The sequence below is a fragment of the Lepidochelys kempii genome, chromosome 2 (assembly GCF_965140285.1).
Source record: "Lepidochelys kempii isolate rLepKem1 chromosome 2, rLepKem1.hap1, whole genome shotgun sequence".
Taxonomy (NCBI): Eukaryota; Metazoa; Chordata; order Testudines; family Cheloniidae; genus Lepidochelys; species Lepidochelys kempii.
In genome coordinates, this window is record NC_136381.1 from 156210353 (window position 1) to 156228281 (window position 17929).

Sequence of the window (17929 nt, forward strand, 5' to 3'; positions counted from 1 at the left end):
AATGTTGCTGCTTTAAGCAATTTGGCATAATTAATTATTTTTGCTTAAAAGTAACCTGCAAAATAAATAAGACGAGATTCTACAAAGTTATCTTTTTACCCCAAGGGGTGATGGGTTTATATGGTTAAAATGTAATTCAACAAGAAATATTTTATAGGAAACAGTTTAGTTGTTGGTACTGACAGCTTGCAAGACTGCTGGCGCTAACATTTATTTCAGTCAAAAATTATAGAGAGATATATAAAAATTTGATTAAAAAGCTATTCCAGCTAATGCATTATTGTTCTGATTGTCGAATGCAGTGGTATCCAGTCTTATTAAACAGGAGGGCCACATAAACCTAAGCACAACGTTGTGAAACAGATTCTACACATTTTAATAAGATTTAAAGTCACCTGTATTGATTTATATTTTAAGTTCAGCTTGTTTCATATGAATTTCAATAGAAACAACCTATGTACAGTATCATCTATTTACACACATGGTGAAAACTAAAATGATGTAAACATGACAAAACGTTAATGAATCGGCCATTAGTATATTGTGTTGAAGCAGGCCACGGGACTTCTGAAATGCTCTAGTGGGCCGTGTATGGTCCACAGGCCGTAGGTTGGGCACCCCGGCCTAGAACACATGGGATGAGATTACAAATCCAGAAAGGCCATATTTGAAATCCTATTAACTCATAAAACTTCCATCTACAGTAAGACCTTCTGAAAGTTTATAATTCTTCAAAGCCTTAGAAATCGTTTCTTAAATGGAAGGGTCAAAGTTGAATATTCAAGTGTGCCTGTACACTGAAAAGCAAAACTGTAAAAATGACGCAGCACTTTTGAAAATTAGGTAACTTATTTAGGTGCCCAACTAGGGACTAACATTAGGCGCTGTGACAGGGTCGGGCCAGATGACTATAGGAGAGTAATAGAAGGCAGATATATTAGCCACAGGCTCAGTAGATCCCTTTTCCCCGGGTAAGGTAACAGGGAAGGTTCCAGAACAATCAGGAACCTTCTGGAGACAATTAAGGCAGGCTAAACAGGGCACCTGGGTTTTAAAAAGGAACTCACTTCAATTTGTGGCGTGCATGTGAGGAGCTGGGAGCAAGAGACACTAGGAGCTGAGAGTGAGAATGCGGACTGTTGGAGGACTGAGGTGTACAAGCATTATCAGACACCAGGAGGAAGGTCCTGTGGTGAGGATAAAGAAGGTGTTGGGAGGAGGCCATGGGGAAGTAGCCCAGGGAGCTGTAGCTGTCGCACAGCTGTTCCAGGAGGCACTCTAGACAGCTGCATTCCACAGGGCCCTGGGCTGGAACCCGGAGTACAGGGTGGGCCTGGGTTCCCCCCAAATCCTCCCAACTCCTGGTCAGACACAGGAGTCGACCTGGACTGTGGGTTCAGAAAAACGGCCAAGCTGAGGGCTGCCATGAAGCTCCAAGGCGAGCAAATCCACCAATAAGCGCAAGACCCACCAAGGTAGAGCAGGAACTTTGTCACAGCGCGCACACACACACTTTTTTTTCCCCTCCAAATGTTGGCCTCAATTTTGTATATATTGCTATATTTTTCTGTCAACGTCCAAGAGTTTTTCTATTCTTCCAGTACTTGTGGCACCACAAGTACTCCTCATTCTTTTTGCTGATACAGACAAACACAGCTACCACTCTGAAATCATTCTTCCAGTGTTATTCAGAGTCCCCAAAATGTTTTCCACATATTTTTGTACTTACAATTTTTGTTAAATTCATCACATCAGCAATTGCATTAAAATAACGAGTAACAAATTTGGTGATATCCAGTACTTTTGACATAAAGTACTATATCCTGTTAGTTAAAGTTGCTGTATTCAGATCTCTGTAAATGCAGACATGTCAAGTCTCACTCGCTCATCAGCATGCTATCTCACACTCTTACACATTCCTAAGCTTATCACACTAATATTGAGTAAATAAATATATTTTTACTCGGGCACTACAAAAGGCAACAATACATCCAGGGCCTCAAGCATGGGGCTTAGAGCTTCCAAGCTTGTATACTGTGCTAACCACGGAGATTACAGGCCCGCATTCTATATTGCACTCTATATTGCACACGAGAAAAGGCTATGCTGGAGGGAGGGGGAGGTTGTGTGCGTGACAGTACTTAGCGGTCAAAAAAAAATAAGTTTGCCCAAAAAACAAGCAGGACTTGTCTGAAAGTTTGCAGGTTCTGCAAAATATAGTTCAAAATTTAAATCATACCGGACAAATTCATGTCCTCGAGGATCTCCAACCATCCAGGTTTTTGTTCCAACAAGCAAATAATTGTTTTTATTAAAATCCACTGGTTTGCACAGAATATACAATTCTCACATGCCCTAGACTTTAAGTATGAATTAGGACATTTACGTGTTTCGTCTGCAATATTAAGCACTGTACATGTTAAAAGAAACTATTAAGTGTTGGTTGGATTAAAAACCTGGACTACCAGATGTCGCCAAGGATCAGAGTCCCTGTCTTAAACAATGACCTAACACACTAAATGGAAAGTCTCAATCTTTGGGGCCGTAAAACTCACTTTTAAGGACAGCCAGTCCTTGGCATCTATGTAAATGGGAATGACCCAATGTCATGATTAAAGGTACTGTAAAAACCTTCTCCTTGTTTTTTACATTAGAAACTTTTGGCTTTGTCTACATTACAGAATTTTAGCAAGTTCAACAGTCAAGACACTGGAAAGTCACCATATGCTTGTCTAGATAGCTTTAACAGATGCTAATACCTGTGGTGATTTTTTGCTAAACTTCCCAAGTGTACAGATTTCAGAGTGGCAGCCATGTTAGTCTGTATCAGCAAAAACAACGAGGAGTCCTTGTGGCACCTTAGAGACTAACAAATTTATTTGGGCATAAGCTTTTGTGGGCTAGAACCTATTTCATCAGATACATGGAGTGGAAAATACAGGAGCAGGTGTAAATACATGAAAAGATATGAAACTTTCGTGAGCTACAGCTCACTTCACTGTAGCTTATGAAAGCTTATGCTCAAATAAATTTGTTAGTCTCTAAGGTGCCACAAGTACTCTTTCTTTTTGCGGATACAGACTAACACGGCTGCTTGTCTGAAACATGAAAAGATGTGAATTGCCTTATCAAGTGTGAGGTTAGTCTAACGAGACAATTCAATTGACAGCAGGATACCAAGGGAGGAAAAATAACTTCTGAAGTGGTAATGAGACTAGCCCATTTCGGACAGTTGACAAGAAGGCGTGAGTACCAGTAATGGGAAATTAGTATTGGGGAAATTAGGTTTACGTTTTATAATGACCCCACCACTCCCAGGCTTTATTCAGGCCTAATCTAATGATGTCCAGTTTGCAAATTAATTCCAGTTCTGCAGTTTCACGTTAGAGTCTGTTTTTGAAGGTTTTTTATTGAAGAATTGCCACTTTTAGGTCTGTTATTGAGTGACGAGGGAGACTGAAGTGTTCTCCTAATGGTTTTTAAATGTTATGCTTCCTGATGTCAGATGTGTGTCCATTTATTCTTTTGCATAGACTCTCTCCGGTTTGGCCAATGTACATGGCAGAGGGGCACTGCTGGCACATGATGGCATATATCACATTGGTACATGTGCAGGTGAATGAACCTCTGATGGTGTAGCTGATGTGGTTAGGTCCTATGATGGTGTCCCTTGAATAGATATGTGGACAGAGTTGGCAATGGGGTTTGTTGCAGGGTTTGGTTCCTGGGTTAGTATTTTTGTTGTGTGGTGTGTAGTTGCTGGTGAGTATTTGCTTCAGGTTGGGAGGGCTGTCTGTAAGCGAGGACTGGCCTGTCCCCCAAGGTCTGTGAGAGTGAGGGATCATCCTTCAGGATAGGTTGTAGATCCTTGATGATGCGCTGGAGAGGTTTTAGTTGGGGGCTCTAGTTGACGGCTAGTGGTGTTCTGTTACTTCCTTTGTTGGGCCTGTCCTGCAGTAGGTGACTTCTGGGTACCCTTCTGGCTATGTGGTGCCATGCGGGTATCCATAGCAGTCCTGCTGACTGGAAGGTATAAATTGTGTCCAAATCTGAAATAGTTGTGGGTGAGGACAAAGTCACAACCTTCAGCAACCAGGTTTGCCATGATGGTATCAGGGATGCTATTCCTGATGGCTTGTAGTCCATCTTTGTGTGGAATGTTCGTGTAGAGAGCTTCTACATCCATAATGGCTAGGATGGTGTTTTCTGGAAGATCGCCAAAAGATTATAGTTTCCTCAGGAAGTTAGTGGTGTCTCGAAGATAGCTGGGAATGCTGGTAGCATAGGGCCTGAGGAGAGAGTCTACATAGCCAGATAATCCTGACTTTGTCCTCACCCACAACTATTTCAGATTTGGAGACAATGTATACCTTCAAGCCAGTGGCACTGCTATGGGTACCCACATGGCCCCACAGTATGCCAACATTTTAATGGCTGACTTAGAACAACGCTTCCTTAGCTCTCATCCCGTAACACCCCTACTCTACTTGCGCTACATTGATGACATCTTCGTCATCTGGACCCATGGCAAAGAAGCCCTTGAGGAATTCCACCATGATTTCAACAGTTTCCATCCCACCATCAACCTCGGCCTAGATCAATCCACACAAGCGGTCCATTTCCTGGACACTACAGTGCAAATAAATGATGGTCATATAAACACCACCTATACTGGAAACCTATTGACAGCTATTCTTACCTACATGCCTCCAGCTTTCACCCAGATCACATCACTACATCCATTGTCTACAGCCAAGCTCTAAGATACAACCGCATTTGCTCCGATCCCTCAGACAAAGACAAACACTTACAGGATCTCTATCAAGTGTTCTTAAAACTACAATACCCACCTGGTGAAGTGAAGAAACAGATTGACAGAGCCAGAACGGTACCAAGAAGTCACCTACTACAAGACAGGCCCAAAAAAGAAAGTAACAGAACGCCACTAGCCGTCACCTACAGCCCCCAACTAAAACCTCTCCAGCACATCATCAAGGATCTACAACATATCCTGAAGGATGATCCCTCACTCTCATAGGACCTAACCACATCAGCCACACCATCAGAGGTTCATTCACCTGCACATCTACAAATGTGATATATTCCATCATGTGCCAGCATTGCCCCTCTGACATGTACATTGGCCAAACCGGACAGTCTCTACGCAAAAGATTAAATGGACACAAATCTGACTTCAGGAATTATAACATTCAAAAACCAGTAGGAGAATACTTCCATCTCCCTGATCACTCAATAACAGACCTAAAAGTGGCAATTCTTCAACAAAAAAACCTTCAAAAACAGACTCCAACATGAAACTTCAGAACTGGAATTAATTTGCAACCTGGACACCATCAGATTAGGCCTGAATAAAGACTGGGAGTGGTTGGGTCATTATAAAATGGAAACCTAATTTCTCCAATACTAATTTCCCCCTACTGTTACTCACACCTTCTTGTCAACTGTCTGAAATTGGCCATTCTCATTACCACTTCAAAAGTTATTTTTCCTCCCTTGGTATCCTGCTGTCAATTGAATTGTCTCATTAGACTAACCTCACACTTGATAAGGCAATTCACATCTTTTCATGTATTAATACCTGCTCCTGTATTTTCCACTCCATGCATCTGATGAAGTGGGTTCTAGCCCACGAAAGCTTATGCCCAAATAAATTTGTTAATCTCTAAGGTGCCACAAGGACTCCTCATTGTTTTTCCCAAGTGTAGACTCAGCTTTAGGTGACTGATGAACTAGTGAAATTATGACATCTCAAAACTAGAGAATGAAAGCTGAGCAACTGAGAGGGGAAGGGATTTTTAGTCAGTGTTTACAACTCTGCTTTGTTTTGTTTATGTTAAGTAGGAAGAGTGTTTTCTAACAGTTTCTTTGGGATGGGAAGTTTGTCTCCGACCTATCAAGCAGAATTTGTGTAATTCAGTCATTTCAGGAGGTTCACTTTCTAGGATTGTTACGTTTTATGGTCTGATAATTAACCAGACCTAAGTAAAACAAAAATCCCGAATTTCAGCTATGGGCTGTGTACAGTACATGAAGCTGGTCAACCAATAACGTTCTGATAACAGGTTTCAGAGTTTTTCTCCTCATTGTTCTGAAAACAGAAAGACAAACTTGTTCTAAATATTGCTACTAGTTCTTGCTTTTAGTATAAGAAACTAAGGTGATGTAGCTGGAATAAAGGTATAGCCAATACCTGAAAAATAAGATTTGTGTTAAAAACTGGTTTAAAGAATTTTCTCTTCTCTAGTCACACTTAATTGCATCATTTAATAGTTTGCACACTACTGTTCTCTACCTGAAAAGCAATAAGATATCCATCACTGATACTTTTTCAAAATGCATAAGATTTTGAAATTAAAAACTTAAATTAAGCTCTAACCATAGATAAAGTAGAATGTTTCTACTATGTGGTCACCAGAAACAATGTGCGGTTGAACTGTCTGTAATTAAGCTGTTGCTAAGCATGAGTTTCCCTGACAATGATCTTGGACAGAATTCTGGTCATAGCTGCCTGCTTTTGTACACAGTAAAAGTTAAATCAGCACTGACCTACAGACTCATTTCATCTTAGAGGATATATTTTATATGCATGTTTTCACCAATCACAGAAAAACAGCTTTTAAAAATATTCATGTGTGAAAGAATCAGGATGGGGAGAAAGAGGAAGGTAGGAAAAACCAAAAGAGACTGAAAATAATTGGTAAAAGCCCATCAGTGTCTAATTTCACTCAATGGGCATAAATACTAAGGTCACAATATGTTGAACAATCTACAGGCAGGGAAATGTCATTCTCAATCAATCAGGTAGTGAAGCAATCTATTAATACATTAAACTACCTCATTCCTACAGGAACTTTACAAACACTTTTTGGAGGTGTCACTAACAAAGGGAGACACCGGAAGAAAGTGTGTAGTTCTGGCTATTAAGTCTAAAAATAGTGGAAAGTCCAAGTGGCTTCCCTAATAATGCTACAATGGATGGCTCTTAATTTACATTGTGCGTTTCAAGGTTCTAGGAAACATATAGCATGTAATAGTAAGGATAATTTTCTCTTATCCGTAAAGAAAGCAAACTCCATGGGTGAATATACCGGTTCTCATCAGTTTGCACTGCTTAAACCGGAATATAAAGCTCTGTGCTAAGTGCTTGGCCATTTGTTTGAAGCCTGTTATAAAGATGTTTATAAACCATAAGTGACGTTTTTCCAGCACTGACATGGTATGGACAATATCCATAGGTTGACACTTTGTTCTATATAGCTTTGTGAAGTAATACTTTTATTGCATCGAAAAAAAAATACAGAAAGCATATAAAATACCAGTTAAAACTTTTTAGCTGTATTTTAACTTTAGACTAATTCCTAATATAGGGATGGGCAAACTATGGCCTGTGGGCCAGACCCATTTTAAGCTGGTCCGCGAGCTCCCAGTGGGGAGCCAGGTGGGGCCGCACCACGCGACTCAGTCCCGCTCTGGTCGGGGCGCTGGTTCGGGTCTGCTCCACCTGGCTCAGCCCTGCTCAGGCGCTCCAGCCGGGGCTCCAGATCGGGGGCCACACCACGCGGCTCCCGAAAGCCATGGCATGGCCCCGCTCTGAGGGTCAGGGGCCTCTCCACGCCTAGGAGCTAGAGAAGGGACATGCCACTGCTTCCGGGAGTTGCTTGAGGTAAACGCTGCTCAGAGCCTGCACCCCTGAGCTTCTCCCCATGCCCCAACTCCCTGCCCCAGCCCTGATCCCTCTCCCACTCTCCAAACCGCTCGATCCCAGCATGGAGCACCCTCCTTCATCCCAAACCTCTCATCCCTAGCCCAACCCCAGAGCCCGAACCCCCAGCCAGAAACTGCACCCTTCCCATACCCCTGCCCCAGCCCTGATCCCCCTCCATACCCCTTGGTTCCAGCCCAGAGCACCCCCCTACACCCCAAACTCCTCATCCCCAATCCCACCCCAGAGCCTGCACCCCCAACCAGAGCCCTCACCCCCCTCTCACACCCCAACCCCAATTTTGTGAGCATTCATGGCCCGCCATACAATTTCTATTCCCCCATGTGGCCCTCAGGCCAAAAAGTTTGCCACCCCTGATCTAATATGTAAGCCACAAATATTTAATTCTGCTTAAATCTATTAGCAAGAGAAAGGGAATGGTGAAAGTTAAGCCTTAGTTCTGCATTACTCTATTCAATAGGTGATCTGTCCACCCTTGGTTTTTATTACAAGATAGTCTCTTATATATATGTATTTCTTTCAAATGGGAGGGAATGCTTTTTTAGTTTGTTTTGATGTGTGTTGGATGGTTGATCTATTGAAAAAAATTCCATTCTAAGCTTCCTTCCAATGGAAACAGTTATGTCAATATTCGTACACACTCTGCACTATCCATTATGCCATCACTGAAAGCTCACCAACAGCTTTAGAAGAGTTACAGCACCTCCTGTAACCCCCAAATTTAACAATGGACACCAGATATTCCTTTTTTAGGGCTTCTCCTTTCCTCCATTTTATTTATTATACAGGGAGCTGGTAGCACCACATAAGTTAAGGTTGCCCAAAAATTCCCATTAGAAGACGCTATTTTCAATTCCGGGTAACTTTGCCAGATTAACTGTTCAGACTGAAATTTTCCAGGTCTTTCAATGAGCCATGCTGGTTAATGCTCCATAGGCCCACAAAATTTTCTTCCAAACTCTTCATCCTTTCCCAAGTTAATTAAACAAATTTATGCCCCAATTCTACAAAGGTTAACACACATACTTAAAAAGGAAAAGGAGGACTTGTGGCACCTTAGACACTAACAAATTTATTTGAGCATAAGCTTTCGTGAGCTACAGCTCACTTCATCGGATGCATTCAGTGGAAAATACAGTGTGGAGATTTATATACACAGAGAACATGAAACAATAGGTGTTACCATACACACTGTAAGGAGAGTGATCAGGTAAGGTGAGCTATTACCAGCAGGAGATTGGGGGTGTGTGGGGGGGGGAGAGACCCTTTTGTAGTGATAATCAAGGCGGGCCATTTCCAGCAGTTGACAAGAACGTCTGAGGAAGGGGGGGGAATAAACATGGGGAAACAGTTTTACTTTGTGTAATGACCCATCCACGCCAAGTCTTTATTCAAGCCTAAGTTAATTGTATCCAGTTTGCAAATTAATTCCAATTCAGCAGTCTCTCCTTGGAGTCTGTTTTTGAAGTTTATTTGTTGAAGAATTGCCACTTTTAGGTCTGTAATCAAGTGACCAAAGAGACCGAAGTGTTCTCCAACTGGTTTTTGAATGTTATAATTCTTGACATCTGATTTGTGTCCATTTATTCTTTTACGTAGAGACTGTCCAGTTTGACCAATGTACATGGCTGAGGGGCATTGCTGGCACATGGTGGCATATATCACATTGGTAGATGTGCAGGTGAACGAGCCTCTGATAGTGTGGCTGATGTGATTAGGCCCTATGATGGTGTCCCCTGAATAGATATGTGGACACAGTTGGCAACGGGCTTTGTTGCAAGGAAAGATTCCTGAGTTAGTGGTTCTGTTGTGCGGTGTGTGGTTGCTGGTGAGTATTTGCTTCAGGTTGGGGCTGCTACTCTGAAACACATATTTAACATTATATACCAAGAGCAGCTACAGTGAAGTTAATAGGGCTACTCATTATGCATAAAGTTAAGCATGTGTATAAATCTTTGTAAAATTGGGGGCCTTGCTTTGCGATCTGGTGTCAGATATAATTTCTTCCATTAAATACACCCTCTTTCAATCTTTTCACTGTTTCTGAATGAATGTAATCAATATTATGTTCCTTATGCTCCTTACTTCACAATTCATACACCGCCTGTTTTTCTCCACCCATTTCAGTATTAACTGAGTAAATCTCCTATAGAATTACTTTAAAAACATAGCATCTCTTATGGTAGTTCCCAGAATACACTCCGGTATTTAAACTATCGGTTTATTTTTCTCAACGCTCTAAAAGAGAAATATTCAAGTTTGTTCAAGTGGCTTTCCAGTTCAACAATCATATTGTCAATCGAAAACATACCGTCTGGTATTAAGATTCAGATACAATTTTCAATAACCAATCATTAACAATTTTTCTCTTTGCTTTAAGGAACACTAAATAACAGTTATTTCTCCCACCTCATTTTAATTACTAATAACCTAACACTAGGACAAATCCTGAGTTCCTTACATAGTTTTTACTTGTACAAATCTTCCACTGAAGCAAAGAAGAGTTTTGCCTAAATAAGAATTGTGTAAAACTAACAATCTCAGGATTTTTCCTACTACTGATAGAACAGGTAAACACACACTAACACAAAACAGAGGTTTTTCTGAATGTGTGGGTTTATCCATTGCTAGGTAAACCTTCTATGACTGATGTGTTTGCAGAGTAGATGAATAAAAGAACCGCTAAACTACACTGTCAAATAAACAATAGTCACGTTTTTTGTCAAAGCGTCTCATCTTATAGTCTACATTTGGCTGAAATTAGTATAAATGTTTTAAGTGTAACGGCTTCTGTACATTAATAAAAACTATATTAGTAGGAGGAAAAACTAACCTTCATAATATTAATTTGGTGCTTTCTCAACCTTTCGAGATCCGTTGGAATTGCCACTTTAATGAATTTTTGGATGGCAGGTTCAAGACGACGAATATGAACTTTTTCTTCGTCTTCGGACATCCTAAAAATATCTATCAAGCCAGAACTTGACCAATAAGCCTTTACTCATCTAGAAACCCCTAAAAAGAAAAAGATATTTAGACTTAAGCAAGATTTATTAATATTATTTGCTCTGATACAGTTTAACTATATTAAGCTTTTAAAAACAAAAAAGGTATCAATATTTCACATAATGCCCCTCATACAAAAAATGTAATTGTTACGAATTAATCATTCAAGCCTGCATGATTCGTTAGCTGAAATTAATGCCAGTGCTCACAAAACAAATTAAGAACTTTATTCTTGGGGAATATTTTCAGTGGACAATGTTTTTAATCTGACAAAACAGCTAAATGATTAAGGACTATGTTTAAGTGCTTTGATGAATAGGGACAGACTTATTATGCACATACTAATGTTAAAATAGTGATTAGGTGCTTTGCAGACTCAGAACGCAAACTTTACAATTTCAAATTCTCTAAGCTTTGTACATATTTGTAAAATCAAAGATATTCTGGAAAAGACACCAATATAAAATTGAGGGTGAAAGTTCACACACACGCACATACACACAAATCAGGAAATCCTGAGTGAAGGTTCCCACAGCAAATGGACTCTACCTTCTTGCAAAAATGATTAAAGCCCCAATTCTACAAAGACTAAGCATATTGTGTAAATTTTTACAGGATGTGGGATTAAGTAACCTGACTCTGCATCTTTCTTTAAACTGTACTTGGGGGGGGGGGGGTTTCTTTTCCCTAAGATGAAGATATGTAGAATTTTATATTGCTGCATATAAACGAAAAGGAGTACTTGTGGCACCTTAGAGACTAAGCAATTTATTTGAGCATAAGCTTTCGTGAGCTACAGCTCACTTCATCGGATGCATACCATGGAAACTGCAGCAGACTTTATATACACACAGAGAATATGAAACAATACCTCCTCCCACCCCACTGCCCTGCTGGTAATAGCTTATCTAAAGTGATCATCAGGTTGGGCCATTTCCAGCACAAATCCAGGTTTTCTCACCCTCCACCCCCCCACACAAATTCACTCTCCTGCTGGTGATAGCCCATCCAAAGTGACAACTCTTTACACAATGTGCATGATAATCAAGTTGGGCCATTTCCTGCACAAATCCAGGTTCTCTCACCCCCTCACCCCCCTCCCAAAAACCACACACACAAACTCACTATCCTGCTGGTAATAGCTCATCCAAAGTGACCATTCTCCCTACAATGTGCATGATAATCAAGGTGGGCCATTTCCAGCACAAATCCAGGTTTTCTCACACACACCCCCCACCCCCATACACACACAAACTCACTCTCCTGCTGGTAATAGCTCATCCAAACTGACCACTCTCCAAGTTTAAATCCAAGTTAAACCAGAACATCTGGGGGGGGGGGGGTAGGAAAAAACAAGAGGAAATAGGCTACCTTGCACAATGACATAGCCACTCCCAGTCTCTATTTAAGCCTAAATTAATAGTATCCAATTTGCAAATGAATTCCAATTCAGCAGTTTCTCGCTGGAGTCTGGATTTGAAGTTTTTTTGTTTTAAGATAGCGACCTTCATGTCTGTGATTGCGTGACCAGAGAGATTGAAGTGTTCTCCGACTGGTTTATGAATGTTATAATTCTTGACATCTGATTTGTGTCCATTTATTCTTTTACGTAGAGACTGTCCAGTTTGACCAATGTACATGGCGGAGGGGCATTGCTGGCACATGATGGCATATATCACATTGGTGGATGTGCAGGTGAACGAGCCTCTGATAGTGTGGCTGATGTTACTAGGCCCTGTGATGGTGTCCCCTGAATAGATATGTGGGCACAATTGGCAACAGGCTTTGTTGCAAGGATAAGTTCCTGGGTTAGTGGTTCTGTTGTGTGGTATGTGGTTGTTGGTGAGTATTTGCTTCAGGTTGCGGGGCTGTCTGTAGGCAAGGACTGGCCTGTCTCCCAAGATTTGTGAGAGTGTTGGGTCATCCTTTAGGATAGGTTGTAGATCCTTAATAATGCGTTGGAGGGGTTTTAGTTGGGGGCTGAAGGTGACGGCTAGTGGCGTTCTGTTATTTTCTTTGTTAGGCCTGTCCTGTAGTAGGTAACTTCTGGGAACTCTTCTGGCTCTATCAATCTGTTTCTTTACTTCTGCAGGTGGGTACTGTAGTTGTAAGAAAGCTTGACAGAGATCTTGTAGGTGTTTGTCTCTGTCTGAGGGGTTGGAGCAAATGCGGTTGTATCGCAGAGCTTGGCTGTAGACGATGGATCATGTGGTGTGGTCAGGGTGAAAGCTGGAGGCATGCAGGTAGGAATAGCGGTCAGTAGGTTTCCGGTATAGGGTGGTGTTTATGTGACCATTGTTTATTAGCACTGTAGTGTCCAGGAAGTGGATCTCTTGTGTGGACTGGACCAGGCTGAGGTTGGTGGTGGGATGGAAATTGTTGAAATCATGGTGGAATTCCTCAAGGGCTTCTTTTCCATGGGTCCAGATGATGAAGATGTCATCAATATAGCGCAAGTAGAGCAGAGGCTTTAGGGGACGAGAGCTGAGGAAGCGTTGTTCTAAATCAGCCATAAAAATGTTGGCATACTGTGGGGCCATGCGGGTACCCATAGCAGTGCCACTGATCTGAAGGTATACATTGTCCCCAAATGTGAAATAGTTATGAGTAAGGACAAAGTCACAAAGTTCAGCCACCAGGTTAGCCATGACATTATCGGGGATAGTATTCCTGACGGCTTGTAGTCCATCTTTGTGTGGAATGTTGGTGTAGAGGGCTTCTACATCCATAGTGGCCAGGATGGTGTTATCAGGAAGATCACCGATGGATTGAAGTTTCCTCAGGAAGTCAGTGGTGTCTCGAAGGTAGCTGGGAGTGCTGGTAGCGTAGGGCCTGAGGAGGGAGTCTACATAGCCAGACAATCCTGCTGTCAGGGTGCCAATGCCTGAGATGATGGGGCGCCCAGGATTTCCAGGTTTATGGATCTTGGGTAGTAGATAGAATATCCCAGGTTGGGGTTCCAGGGGTGTGTCTGTGCGGATTTGATCTTGTGCTTTTTCAGGAAGTTTCTTGAGCAAATGCTGTAGTTGCTTTTGGTAACTCTCAGTGGGGTCATAGGGTAATGGCTTGTAGAAACTCGTGTTGGAGAGCTGCCGAGCAGCCTCTTGTTCATATTCCGACCTATTCATGATGACAACAGCACCTCCTTTGTCAGCCTTTTTGATTATGATGTCAGAGTTGTTTCTGAGGCTGTGGATGGCATTGCGTTCCGCATGGCTGAGGTTATGGGGCAAGTGATGCTGCTTTTCCACAATTTCAGCCCGTGCACGTCGGCGGAAGCACTCTATGTAGAAGTCCAGTCTGCTGTTTCGACCTTCAGGAGGAGTCCACCTAGAATCCCTCTTTCTGTAGTGTTGGTAGGGAGACCTCTGTGGATTAGTATGTTGTTCAGAGGTATTTTGGATGGGCTATCACCAGCAGGAGAGTGAATTTGTGTGGGGGGGTGGAGGGTGAGAAAACCTGGATTTGTGCTGGAAATGGCCCAACCTGATGATCACTTTAGATAAGCTATTACCAGCAGGACAGTGGGGTGGGAGGAGGTATTGTTTCATATTCTCTGTGTGTATATAAAGTCTGCTGCAGTTTCCACGGTATGCATCCGATGAAGTGAGCTGTAGCTCACGAAAGCTCATGCTCAAATAAATTGGTTAGTCTCTAAGGTGCCACAAGTACTCCTTTTCTTTTTGCAAATACAGACTAACACGGCTGTTACTCTGAAACCTGCATATAAACGCACACTTGTGCACAAACACATACATCATGTGACTGATGAAAAAAATTCCATCATACTGTGTATGCACAAGGAACAAGAAAAACTTCATGTGAGAGTTTGAAAATCAAAATGTCCCTTTATTCATGCAGCATTAGCACTGTATTAATACAATTTATTGAAACATGATTTTCTTTGATTTACTTTCCTTTAAAAAAAAATACAAATTTGGGCAGCTCTATACAAGAAAGTTTTGCCAACATAGCTATGTCAGTAAAAGGACTAGTGTTGACACAGATTAGTGTAAAAGCGCTTTTACACTAGGAGAGTTTTGCAGGTATAGTTAAACTATATTTATATAGTTAAATTGGCAGAACCCTCCTAGCACAGAGCAGGCGTAGAATTGTAAACTTCTTGTCAAGTAGAGAAAAGCCGGCCGAGCCTAGCACTTCATGCCCAAGCCTGTGGAAAAGGAGAAAGATCAACTTCTGATGGGGGAAAATAGGAGTTTCCAGAGAGGAAAACAGTTCAAGATGAATCAAATTTCAATACCATCACCCTCTGATTTATCAATGTTGAGTTACAAATCATTTTCTTTTATGAAGAAAATACTACCAAAGAATGTATTTTTTCCTGAACAAAAAAATCACGTGGACAAGCAGATTTTAAAAAACAGCAGAACAAGTTTCAAGCACATCAGCTTTGGAGGTTTCCCTTCAAATATTTAAACTCAGCAGTATCACTGATTTACCTTTTTCTGTTTCACAACCTCCAAAGAAAGGCATTTTAGTTACTCAGTTTTGCAATTGTTTATGAATCACTCTACTCCAAAATGCAGAGGGATAGACTAGGTGATCTCTTAGATGTCCTTTTCCATTCCAACAAATTCTGCACTTATACATGCAATTCCTGAAATGAGTATGCATCAAGCGCCTTTAATTTTAAATTTTGAAAAATTTGAAGTTTAATATTTCAATATATCTATTCCTTAAAGCCCTAGAAAATTCTACCATTACTGATGTTCAGAGAGTCAAGTGGTTTAAAAAAAGTACATCAGTCCTTTTATCTGGTTTTACTGGACTACATCACATTAGAAAAGTCCTTATTTAACAGTTATTATGAAGACACCAGTCAACTCTCCAGTTATGACTGAGTTCCAGTTTGCATTTAAATGCAGGAATTCAACTTTTTTTTGTTATGAATAAAGAATACAGTGCATCATGCCCAAAATTTACAGCACTGATTCTTTAAGTACAGAATTTTCTGACAGTTTACAAGTAAATCCACAAATGAGTTTGAATTAAAATTAATTACAAACTGGTTCCTTTAAGAAATTTAGCATGTGTCAGTTTCTTCTTTGTCCTGGATTACCTTAATAACAGAATAGCAGACTCTTAAAACTCACCGTACAGTAAAAATTAATTGAAATCTTCTGCATAGGCTGTATTTGAATAAATTAGATTGTAATTAAGCTAACAACACTGTTGTGTCTAATTGTTATTTTTATTTAGGATACACTCAGAGTCAGGTCAACAGTTCAGGTAAATTATGTGGGGCCACTGTGAAGCAGAGCTAACCTATCTCTCCAGTTTATGTGAATTTACTCCTGGGGGAATTCTGCGCCACTGCACATGTGCAGAATTTATGTCCCCTGCAGATGTATTGATTTCCCGCAGAAAAATGACTTTCTGACAGGGAAGCAAAGGGAAGCCACAAAAGTGGCCATGCATCCCTCCCCAGCAGTATGTTTCGGGCAGCTGGCAGAGAGGTAAATCACTGTTGGGCAGGAGTGGGGAAGATCCTTCTGGTGGCTCCTACCCTGCACCGGGCTCAGCTGCTAGTACCAGCTAGGCTGGGGAGGACAGGACTTCCTCTTCCCTTGCACAGCATCCAGGGCCGGGTCAGAGCCACCCCCAGATTTGTCCCCTTTGCAAACTTCCCCTCTCCTCCTCCCCAACTCTTACTGCACCCATCACTCCTCAGCTGCAGGGGGAGGGATCCCGGTGCAGGGGGAAGGATCCCCCATCCATCCAACACCTGTGCATCCAGACCTCCTTGTACCCAGACCCTCCCAGCGAGCCTCCCCTCCCCCACCCCCGATAAGTCCCATTCCCCCTGCACCTGGACCACCCCGACGAGTCACCCACACCCAGATCCCCACCCCACCAAGCCCCAACCAGCTGCATCTGGACCCCTCACTGAGCCATAACCCTTTTCAAGATCAACCAATGAATAGATAAGTAGTTTATTTTTCTTTTTTCCCTTATTTTTTCTTCTCATGTTTCTTTCCAGGCCTTGAAACAGGAGATGAACGATGATTTAGATTAGTGTGTGTGTATATATATATACACACACTAGACATACAGAGTTCATTTGCACATTTTCGCTCATTGAAAAATATTAATTGAAACAAGACTGAAATATTATTAGCCAATTAATCTGCATTAAAATAAATATACATTGCTTCCTGTGGTCACTGTCATAAATTTTATCACTAGCATCAAGCAACAATTATCTGAGAGCTTTTAGAAAAAATGCAAGCTGTATTGTGTCCATCTTCCACTCCACAGGTGGATTGTCAATGTTTCCCACACATATGAGTACTGCCTTTACTGTAAAGTTATTGCTCTCAAACTTCACATATGAAGAATTACAGAACATAGTATGTTATTAATTAATAAGTTTGTTCAGCAGACAATTGAAGTTTACTGTGTGATTAGATTTAAGGCAGTACTATATAAGACATTGAACAGGTGACAAATTTGTAAGGTTGAAACTGTCAGATTAAAAACATTTTTAGAAGTCATTTTAAGTGATTGTTCTTACTGAAAGTAAAACAGATGTTTTCAAATCAAGTGCATCTTCCACTAAGCTACAGTCTCTTCACTGAGAACTCTCTCAGCTCAGATTGATTGAGACACAGTGGAAGTTGAGGGCACTAGGAATTTTACAGGATTGGGCTCCAATTTTGCCAATTTTTGTACCTGTTAATTCTATTCTAAACTTTGTGAAAATTGAGGCAGTTTGATCTGTAATGTACATTTTGGTGATCGCTGTTAATATGCACCTGCAAAGTTTCATACTCATGTACTTCTGCTGAAGCCTATCAGGACTCCTTTCCACTCATATACTGAAGTTACAATGTGTAATAAACTTGAACATCTGTTGCGTATACAGTGCTGTTTTCATGTTTTACATTCACACATATATCTTATCAACTGTATTACATCACCAAGTAAGTAAGTATAAATGTACATACTTACTATTTTTATTTAGTTTTATAGGGCCATATTTTGAAGTGGCCTCAAACCATCCTATCTCTGCAGCAACAATCAAATTAAAATACTGTTTACATGTTACTAATAGTGTTGCTATACAGCAATACAACCCATGTCACACAACAGGGATCTTCCTCAGAGAGGTATAAGTCCAAAAATTTTAACCACAAGGTGTTCACATTACAACTTCAA

General features: G+C 41.1%; 1 protein-coding gene across 3 annotated transcripts in view; it reads right to left on the minus strand.

The window, feature by feature from the left end:
- The window catches only part of STX17 (syntaxin 17), a 78603-nt gene that overhangs the window by 59241 nt on the left and 1433 nt on the right, over positions 1–17929 (minus strand). For all 3 annotated transcript variants that reach the window (XM_073332527.2, XM_073332526.2, XM_073332528.2), the window contains exon 2: positions 10578–10759. In XM_073332527.2, coding sequence (XP_073188628.1) covers positions 10578–10700 — 123 coding nt within the window. In that variant the 5' untranslated portion in view covers positions 10701–10759. The remainder of the gene's footprint in view (positions 1–10577; positions 10760–17929) is intronic.